Raw genomic sequence first — 11,284 nt, 5'->3', positions numbered from 1 at the left:
TATCGTTGCACCGTAGCAGACAGCTTTATGATTCATTCAAACCTTGTATTTAGTATTCTCTAGACGTTCGTGAGTGTTGTGACACCAGTCTTGGGTAGAGGATTGTTAAACTTCCGCGTTTCTTTTAGTAAATTTTATTTGAGACTTCCGCTTTATTGTTAAACGTGTTATTAATGTTAGTACTGTTGATGTTCGCTAAAAGAGGTAATTGATGATTGGCTTGCCTAGCTCCTATTAATAGGCGCCATCACGACTCCCGATGGTGGAAAAATCCGGGTCGTGACAAAAAAAATAATTTTCTGTGAAATAGCGACCAAGGTTGGTCGCTATTTAACCCAGATTTCCCAAGTAGCGACCAAGATTGGTCGCTATTTACCAGAAAAATAACAATTTCTGGAAATATGGCGACCAGGGTTGGTCGCTTATTAATAAATAAAAAAATTAATTCATGTATTTAGCGACCAAACTTGGTCGCTTATTTAAAAAAATAATTAAAAAATTTATAGTATAGCGACCAACATTGGTCGCCATTTTTCAGATTTTAAAATATAATATTTTTCATATACAGACCAAAGTTGGTTGCTACTTCATAATTAATAAATAAAAAAAAAACGAAATTTACACAAGTGAGACCAACTTTGGTCGAAAATTTATAATATTAAAATAATATAGCGACAAAAGTTGGTCGCCTGTGTCTTTACCGGAATATTTGGTCCTTTGACTTGAGAGACCAAACTTTGGTCCCTAAGGTAAAGGGACCGGCTTAATATCGACCAGGCACATTTGGTCGCTTTTTGTTCGCTTTTTGGCCAATAAGCGACCAACACTGGTCGCTTTTTGTGGTCGTTTTTTTCCGGATTTCTAGTAGTGATATATTAAAGGAGACAGAACAAAGCATATTTCACCAAAATTCTTTTTCACGCATGATCTTCAAAAGAATGGTGAATTAGATGTTCAACAAATTCGTTCAAGTGATAATTTGGCAGATTTGTTCACTAAGGCATTGCCGACATCAACATTTGAGAAGTTAAGATACAAGATTGGAATGCGTCGTCTCCGAGATATCAAATAAAGATTTTTTTTATCAGGGGGAGAAATACGCGTTGTACTATTTTTCCCTTAACCAAGGTTTTGTCCCATTTGGGTTTTCCTGGTAAGGTTTTTAATGAGGCAACTCTTAATGCGTATTACAAGATATGTGTACTCTTTTTCCTTCACTAAGATTTTTCCCACTGGGTTTTTCTTAGTAAGGTTTTAATGAGGCACATTATCTGTTAGTGGACATCCAAGGGGGAGTGTTATAAATCCTACAAATGGTTTCATTATCTGTTAGTGGACATCCAAGTCTGGTGCACGAAATATTTCTATAAATAGGTTCACTGATGAACCTATTCGATACTCAAAAAAAAAAAACAAAGAAATAAATCATCTTTCTAATGTTATCATTCTCTTCTATTATTAGTCATAGTTAATTACATAGTTCTTGCTATATTGCTTTTATTTCATAACATCTACAAATTAATTACTATGTTTATATTTGCAGCTATTAATATTGAGTCTTTCGAGTTCAATAATTTTATGTTTGGAAAAATCTAAAGAAATTTTGCTGCATAGCATAGGCAAGGCATTACCTTGGAGCAACGATAAAGTTATTTATTTGATATCTATAAGTCACTGGTTCAAGCAGTGGAATCATCCACCGATGGTTATATCAGAGTAGGCTAACTACATTATATCTCTTGAAATGCGACTCGTCCCCAAATCCTACGTGAGCGCAAAATATTTCGTGCACCAGACTCCCTTTTAACATAAGCAAGCCATCTCCTTCTCTTCTTCCTCCAACGCCTGCCCTTTTGGCCATCATGATAGCCCATATTTGTAAAATCTTAAGAGCATTTAAATTCTACTAATGACAATTTCTGGATGGCATTGTACTCTTAAGCAGTTTAGAGAACTTCAATCTTTTTTTTTTTTTTTTGGTAAATAAAGACATTTGATTAAAAACATAGTACTTAATAGTCATTATAACATGAGATTTGTCTAGGTCACAAGGTGTCTATTCCATCTCTATCAAAAACTGAAATAGCAAAAACAGGCGGATAATAGTACAACATTAAATTAGCAAAAGAGTCCAAGTTGCATCCGTTCTTGGCTAAGGTGTCCGCTACTCCATTAGCTTCTCTAAATGCATGCTTCAAAGTTGGTGTACCCGCCTCAAATAATAGGAACCCGCAGTCATCAATAATATTTTAATAAAGACAATTATCATTATTTATCAAGTTGATTAGTTCCTGACAATCCGTTTCAATGACTAGAGGGGTTAGTCTCTTTTGTATGGCTAGTTTTAGACCCTGCAGTAAAGACATGGCTTCCATTTGGATATTTGTAGCATGGTCAAAGCCCATATTGAATCCTAATATCCAATTGCCATTACTATCCCTGAAAATTCCTCCTATTCCTCCCCTTCCTGGGTTTCTAGGCAAGAACCATCTATGTTTAATTTAAGTATCCCTGTGGTGGGGGGTTCCCATGTTATATGGATGGTCTTTTTTGGTATATTTGAGGGGCTCCATTTGCCTAGGAAGAGGAATTCCTGGGCAATGTTGGTTACTCGGCTAGTATTGGGATATGAGTTATTATTTCGAAAGATCTTTTCATTTCTAGTGGTCCATAAATACCAGAGGAGGAAGGGTAGAAAAACTGGCCAGCTGATGTAGTGATTAAAGCATTTATTAGATTTTAGCTGGTGTTTTAGCCAGTTGAAGGTAGTGAGCTCATTGTTCGATTGAGGATAGTTGTGCTTTATATGGCATTGCCCCCATATTGCGTTTGAGTAAGTACATTTGAAGAGCAAGTGTTTAATATTCTCTTTTTCTACTCCACATATGATGCATGTGTCAGAAGGACAGATATTGCGTTTTGCCAGGAGGGTGGTTGTTGGGAGTCTATTAAGGACGAGCAGCCACATGGAGTATTTTAGTTTGTTCAGGGTATTGCTTTTCCAGATCCAACTAAAGTCTAAGTTGTTGTCTACTTCAATGTTGTCTTTGTTAGAGAGTACATCATAGGCCGCCTTGATGGAGAAGGAGATGTACCCTGGAGAGTTCCATGTAATTTTGTCCCTGCCTGGTTGGGATTGTTGGATATAGGTGTTGTTGATTTTTTGAATTATGTCTTCCAGTTGTTCGAATAATTTTGAGAGGTTAAAGTAGTCGTCTTGTATAATGGATTTCACATTCAAGTCCACTTCTTCTTTTTGGAGAGGCCCCTGGATAAGGTTTCTTAGTGTGTCTCCGTGACTAATCCACCGGTTGTCCCAAAGTTTGATATTCTCTCTATTTCCTATGAGCCATTTGGTGCCTTTTTCACAGACCTTATTTCCTTTGCAGATATTTTTCCAAATGTGGGATGCAGATGGTCTGGGGTTGAATCTGTTATTTGAATTGGTTCTTCTTGTTATTTATCTGTATTGCTGTAAGTAAATAAAACAGTAATCTTTCTGAAAAAATAAAACAGAAAGTTAGTAGAAACAATTCTGAAAAATAATATTCGAACTTTAAAATTATTTTTGAAACGTTGAAGGAACAAATCGAGCCCACTGAATACACAGTGTGTCCTTAAGGAAATTATTCCCCTCAAGTACCCGAGGTTATGGAATATATCCTCCCAGGATAGAACGATTTAACTCACCAGTGTATTGGTACCTAAAACTCTGGTGATTGGCGAACCACTCGATGGTCGTAAAACACACTGGAATATTTTGTGCAGAAGAAGAAGAAGATTCAGAAAATTTTGTAAGTGAATATTTGGGATTTGAAGGTCTATTTATAGCCAACTTGGTGATGTTTCTGAAGAGCTTTGCAACCTTTCAGAATAGTCATGACTGTTGGAACAGGTGTGACCCTCTGAAGAGGTTTGCAACCTTTCAAAACAGTCATGGATGTTGGAACAGGTGTGACCCTCTGAAGAGGTTTGCAACCTTTCAGAACAGTCATGGCTGTTAGAAATTTTTGCGGGAAATTTAAAACGAATTTAAATTAATCCGGGAAAGAAAAACGGGCTAGACCGGACCGGGTCGCGGGTCATCCCTCCATTTCTTTTCCAACCATTTTCCATTCACACCTCTTTTGTTATTATTTATTAAATAACAAACCCAACAATCCCCCACATGAATGGGGAATGGCTATAAACTCAAAGGAATGCACGGACGTGTGTGTGTTTTACAGGCAAGAATTGATTGCCTCTGGATAAGTAGGTTTCCCTTTGAACTTTCCGTAGTGAACTTATATCGGATATACTCGATCAATCGGTAGATTTGATATCTTTGAACCATCGAGCTTTGTTGTATACCTAGACAACATAAGTCACACAATCAATCCTTAACCATCTATGGTTCTCACGGTTGTGTTCGTTTCAGCCATGAACACCGCCTGGTTTCATGAGTGCTTAGAGAATGGGCCTTTACTTTCATTCTCCTTGAAGCGGCTTACACTTCACACTCACATAGGTGATTCCTAAACGTGTAATCCTAAAGACACACTATCTGGTCATATCCTGCCAGACTTAGCAAATCATTAAAAAGCTTTAAGCTTTATTGACTCATCAAAAAAGCCTTAATGCTTTACCTCGTTTTTTGAACATTGTCTTCATCACGAGAATGGGTTGAGTTAGTTGACAATGTTGAACCGTCATTCATAACTTTGTTTGATCTCTTTGAACCTAGCTCTTGGGATCTCCAGTCTTCTAGGTAGAGTTACCGCCATGATGACTTGTCCTAGGCCTTTAACCCCATTCCCTTTGATGATCTTTCAACTGCCTCTCTAGATAGGCCTTTTGTAAGTGGATCCGACACGTTATCTCTTGACTTTACGTAGTCAATTGTGATAACACCACTAGAGAGTAGTTGTCTAACGGTATTGTGTCTCCATCGAATATGACGAGATTTTCCGTTATACATAACGCTCCCTGCCCTACCTATTGCCGCTTGACTATCACAATGTATACATATAGGTGCCAAAGGTTTGGGCCAAAATGGAATATCTTCCAAGAAATTTCGGAGCCATTCAGCTTCTTCACCGGCCTTGTCTAAGGCTATAAACTCAGCCTCCACTGTAGAACGGTCAATGCACATTTGTTTGGACGATTTCCAAGACATCGCTCATCCACCGACTGTTTAGAATCGGTTGAACGGTGATCTAATTTGCATCACTATACCCCTCTATTATCGTGGGATACTTATTGTAGTGCAAAGCATAATTTGGAGTATATTTCAAATACTTCAAAACTCGTTTCATTGTCATGAACGCTCAATGCAAACTTCCTTATGTTGTAGACTAATACGTCTCGATTTTCGATTGCATATCAGATTATTGACTACACTTAATGTAGTAATTATAACAACAGCTGGAATGATTAGCATCAGTTGTGGCCAAAACCTTTTAATATATAACACATTTCGTAATCATTCCGCCATTTTCAAGCATTTGTATGCTATTCATTCATATGTCTATATGATATGCAAATTATAGCACCTCCATTCATGAAACAAATCCAACTTGCAATGGATTTTGGTCATGTTCATCGGTTAGTTCACTTCATTATAGACCAACGTATTAATATATTCGTTCATGAACGGTCATGTCTATACAGAAGTATCTTTCTATGAAAAGTCACAACCTTCAGAGTGACATCATTTCATAAAAGAACTAAACAATATAAATTTCCATTAAAGAAAATGACCTTTCGAGAAAGGCATGTGACCAACTTCCGAATTAGTAGTTTCATCAACTAGTCTTTATTAAGACTAAACAACTGATGATTTTACCAACTACTATATCAATGGAGTTCAAAAATTATATAATTTAGACATTACGTCTAACATTGGCTTTTGTCATGCATAAGCTAAAAGCCCCCACATTTTAAATATTTCATCAACATATCATATATAATCAAATAATGACTATATGATTTGAAGTATTCTTAAAGTAAACACATTTGTTTACACTCATTAATTTTTAAAACCATTTGACAATATTATTTGGTCAAATCTCGCATGTCATTGTTTACTAAACAATTGTATCCAAACGTTACGACTTTCCCGGTTTCTCGGCCAGAGGAACAGCAGTGCAGCTTGAGGAGGCTATCGTCGTTTGCACCAACAGTCGCAGAAGGAATTCCATTCTCATTTGCCATTTCTTACAATGAACAAAAGAAGAGATCAATTAATGGCAAAACCAAAACAGTAAATAATACTGTAATTAATAAACAGTACGTAATAAAAATAACTAAAGTTTTTATATACTGTTTTACAGAAAAAACGATGAAGTTTTTATGTTCTTCAAATCGTTTTCTGAATTTCAATACTCTGATGAAGTTTTTATATCTTCAAATCAGAATAATAAAATTCAGACAGAATACAGAATATAATAAATATAATTTCCTTAAGATTGTTATTTATCTGTATTGCTATAAGTAAATAAAACAGTAATCTTTCTGAAAAAATAAAATAGAAAGTTAGTATAAACAATTCTGAAAAATAATATTCGAACTTCAAAATAATTTTTGAAACGTTGAAGGAACAAATCGAGCCCACTGAATACACAGTGTGACCTTAAGAAAATTATTCCCCTCAAGTACCGAGGTTATGGAATATATCCTCCCAGGATAGAACGATTTAACTCACCAGTGTATCGGTACCTAAAACTCTGGTGATTGGCGAACCACTCGATGGTCGTAAAACACACTGGAATATTTTGTGCAGAAGAAGAAGAAGATTCAGAAAATTTTGTAAGTGAATATTCTGGGATTTGAAGGTCTATTTATAGCCAACTTGGTGATGTTTCTGAAGAGGTTTACAACCTTTCAGAATAGTCATGAATGTTGGAACAGGTGTGACCCTCTAAAGAGGTTTGCAACCTTTCAGAACAGTCATGGCTGTTGGAAATTTTTGCGGGAAATTTAAAACGAATTTAAATTAATCCGGGAAAGAAAAACGGGCTAGACCGGACCGGGTCGCAGGTCATCCCTCCATTTCTTTTCCAACCATTTTCCATTCACACCTCTTTTGTTATTATTTATTAAATAACAAACCCAACACTTCTTTCATATTTACTACGCAGCACTTGGACCCATAAGGCCTCCTTGTTGCTAGAGTATCTCCATGCCAAGCTAGTACTGAATGCATCATTTTTGCATTGGGTTTTATATAGCCCTAAGCTTTTTGGTTTGGTGACTTTGTTCCAATTTAGGAGGTGGCATTTTCTTTTTTTCCTCCGTACTTCCCCATAAGAAATTTCGTTGTATGGAGTCAATCCTGTTTAGGGAAGCTTTTGGGAGGTTGAATATTTGCATGGTATGGCTAGGAATGGCTGCAAGAGTTGCTTTAATGAGGGTGGTTCTTCCTGCTAGGTTCAGGAAGTGAGTTTTCCAGCCTTTTAGTCTGCTATTGAGTCTATCAATGATGAATTGGAAGTCTTTTTTAGACAATCTCTGGTTTGTCATGGGGAACCCCAGGTATTTTCCCACTGAAGCTGAGATTTTTATGTTAAGGCACCTGTTGAAAAAAGATTGTTTGTTAGGAGGTGTATTTTTTGAGAAAATTACCCTGGATTTGCTGAAATTTATGAACTGGCCAGAGAAGGTGCAAAATTTGTTGAATATATCTATGAGTGAATTACAACTTTTCTTATTAGCCTCCATCATCATCATCGTTAATCTCAAGCAATAATGGATATTCTTGTCCTCTTGCTTTTTTTTTTAAATACTAATTTTAATCGTGTTGCTCCTTTCAACACATATACATAAACTTTTTATCGTTCACTTTTTGTTTTTGTTTTTCTCCTAAATGTAAGACAGATCAAATTAGCATGGTTCCAAGTGGTCCTAAATCGCCTCCAAATGAACTATCCACACGACTCATTTTAATGCAGAAAATGTTACTAGAACAAATTTGATACCATGATATAACAATGTATTTAAGCGGTCGAAATAGGAGATGTTGAGATTAAGTAAAACCACCATATTACGTAATTAATTATTATGTTAACGATTATAAATGAAATAACTATTTACAAATTACAAGCCACACTATTAATACAAATGGGTTCAACGGTTGACCTTCATTTATAACATTTCCACATTAGAACTTTAATAAAATCTATTCGAAAGCAAAAGGAAATTGAAAATGACACTTCTCTTTTCATTTTATTAGAAAGCGACGTGCTTCATGCTCATAACTTACTTGATATATGCTCTTCCATTTGCATCACCAACATTCTTTTATTAATTTCCTCCATGTCATGTTAAATCAAAGTCAAGTAGTTTAGGTGATGCAACACCTAGCTGAGATACTGGTCAAATTCATCCCTTTCATACACAAAAGGATCCAAGAATTTTGTTGTCCTTTGGTTTGAGTTATGACCCTTTTAAGAAGGTACAATAAATTCATAAAATATGGTGAGTTCTGATGTTAGATTGATGAGCTATGTGAAAAGGACTAAAATTTAGCTAAGAGAATAATTAAATAAAATAAGGAATTATTATCTAAGATTGACTTCTTACTTTTTCTCTTCATGGGAAACATCATCTATATATATATATATATATATATATATATATATATATATGTGGTCCCAATATCTGCGTATAGACTTTACTCATACTTTGTGAAGGTAGACAGGTTGTTTCCAATAAACCCTCGGCTCAAAACATTAATTAATGTTTTTATTGATGCTTTAAGAACAACCTCTTAGATTCTTCATTATGACTATTTTTTTGGTAGGAAATGTGAAAAAAGTGTCATGAAGACCATGAGGCAAACACCATTTAAGAAAACTCAAATGGCTTAAGTAGTGATATATATTTAGAAACAAAAACTTCAATTTTGGTCAGCCAAAACCATTCTACTTAAAGGACTTGGGCCAAGCTTTTTTCTTCTTCTAAGAGAATTTCTTCTCCTAATAACTTCCATTTGATTCCTTCTCCTAAGTTGCATCATTGCTTCTTCTTCAACGACAAATCTCCTCATTAATACATCATCAGTCAATGATTTTCCTCTAAATATTTTCCTTCCTTCCAAACTCATTCTTCCACTTGGAATTCTTTCTTGTGAAATGGTCATTTGCTTTGATCTAATTGGAGGAGGATAACTATTACTTTTTCTAGGTGGAACATGATCTACTTGAAATACTTCTGTATAGGAAGAAATTGGTGCACATAGACAAACTCTAGTGAAAGAAGTTGCTACCCTTAAAGAGGTGCATCTTCTTAGCTTTTCTCTATTATTATTCGAATTATTTGTAGTGCTTGAAATCTCTCTTGATTTTGAAATGCATGTTGGATTTCTTGTCGGAATTTCACTTGGCTTGCCAAAGCTTTTCCATAGAGACGCCATTTCCATTGCTTTTTGGTACCAAGCCTTCCTACAATAACATATTGACTTTAACTTTTAATAAAAATTATTTACACAATTACAAAATTTGACCACGTGTGTGTAACTTCGAAACAAGTATGCAAATAACCTGCTAAAACGGATTAATTTTTACACTCTTCGTCTGTATATGTTTAATTCATAGGACTATTTAATATGGTTGTCCTCTTCAAAAAGCACCAAATATGGGGACTTCAAATACCAAGATTGACTTTGTAAAAGATGGATATAACATTTGAAAGTCATGAAAAAGAGGGGGAAAACGCCATGAACTTTGTTAAATCAGGTCAATTGAAATTCTCTAGACTGTCTCGAAAAGGGCTAGACTTCTAACTCCAATTGATAGACGAATAGACATTAGACACTTCTGTTGACCAAGTCCTTTAGGATAGGTCAAAGTTTGATTCAGTCTTTATCAAACAGTTGAAATCATTGATCTTAGAGGATGTTAAGGCTTTTAATATGGGCCTAAAATGTATTGTGTCACATGGGGGCAAGTTCACATATAGCTATTTTCAGATATGCTACTTAGGGGTCATTTTGTTGGGAAGGTGATCTCAGGATTAATTATCGTGAGATTAGTTATTTCATCTTTTCATGGGGATAAAAAACATTACAATTCTGGGATAACTAATCACGGGATTAATTATACCGCAGTTTTTTACCAACCAAACATGGGATAAACTCTATTTAAATTTAGTCCCGAGATTAATTATTCCTTATCCCTCGTACCAAATGAGCCCTTAGAGATTAACCAATACTTATTTTTATCGTGAAATTTTAAATTAAAAATTTTAAATTCAAAACAATTCATGATATTTTTGTCCTAAAAAATTGAATTGAGAAACTGAAATAATACAACTCATGTTGAGGCATATTAACATTTCCCAATTCAAGGTAAAGAACCTCATTGTTAACAAGAGGAACACATAAAGGACAACTAGTCCTCTCTTACCTCATCAGCTCATATATCTTTCACTAATTGGTCTTGACCACATCTTCCCATCGAGGAGGAGTAGTATTTTTCCCCTTTATGGGCAAATAATATAGGGATTATAAAACATGACTGATCATTTAATCAGGTTCTTTTTATTGACGACTCAAAATTTTTTTAGTGGGGTCATAAAAATCGGGTTAATTTAAAAATCAAACAAAATTCATAGAGACATACTTTTTTTTTGTAATGGTGTCAAAGCATTTTGTAATGTCGGATAACCAGAGAAGACACCGATCACAACTCTTGTTATGTTACAGCATAATTTGTAATTGACACTAAATTATAGTGATAGTGTAAAGAATGTCAGTTTGTATATATAAGATAAACCATTTGTTTACAATTCATGAGTCTTCATCCACCCCAGGGTAAAATTGACAGCATGTAATTTTATAGAAAGAAATATTGAAATTAAAGGAAGAAGATGAAGGAGAGAAGTTACCTTGCTTGTGAAGAGTTCTTTGGATCTTGCATTAACAAATAAGATCAAAGATGGTGTGAGTGAATAAAGATATAGAGAAATTTCAGAGAAAAGAAGAAGAAGCAGAAGAGTATGATAAAGAAAGTTCTTCTCATCTGGGATTATACTAGTACACTTACTATAAAAAAAAGCAAAGAAAAGACTTATGATAATCAACTACACACACAGAGTTTCTGAAATATGGGTTGGCAACTTAATTTAGAGCTTTCTTTTTCTTTTTTCTAATAATAATCTTTTTTCTTTATTATAAGGCTCTTCCTTTTTGCTTTAGCAGGCAAATGATTCTTGCTGACATTCAAATTTCAAAAGTGCAAAGTGAGAGTGAGATTATTATTTGGTTGCTTTTTTTTTTTTTTTTTTAACCCTTTCGTAAAAATTAATA

At 34.8% G+C, this 11,284-nt stretch overlaps 1 protein-coding gene across 1 annotated transcript; it reads right to left on the bottom strand.

The window, feature by feature from the left end:
- Positions 1–8,808: 8,808 nt before the first annotated feature.
- Positions 8,809–11,046, bottom strand: LOC109220442. Its single transcript, XM_019384914.1, has 2 exons — positions 10,864–11,046; positions 8,809–9,419 (listed from the first exon to the last, which is right to left on the bottom strand). The coding sequence occupies exons 1-2, from the start codon at positions 10,893–10,895 to the stop codon at positions 8,876–8,878; spliced, it is 576 nt and encodes a 191-aa protein (XP_019240459.1). The 5' UTR covers positions 10,896–11,046; the 3' UTR covers positions 8,809–8,875.
- Positions 11,047–11,284: the final 238 nt, after the last annotated feature.

The sequence above is a fragment of the Nicotiana attenuata genome, unplaced genomic scaffold, assembly GCF_001879085.1.
Source record: "Nicotiana attenuata strain UT unplaced genomic scaffold, NIATTr2, whole genome shotgun sequence".
Classification (NCBI taxonomy): domain Eukaryota; kingdom Viridiplantae; phylum Streptophyta; class Magnoliopsida; order Solanales; family Solanaceae; genus Nicotiana; species Nicotiana attenuata.
The sequence above is the reverse complement of the archived record's forward strand: the minus strand, read 5'-3'. Positions and strand labels throughout refer to the sequence as shown.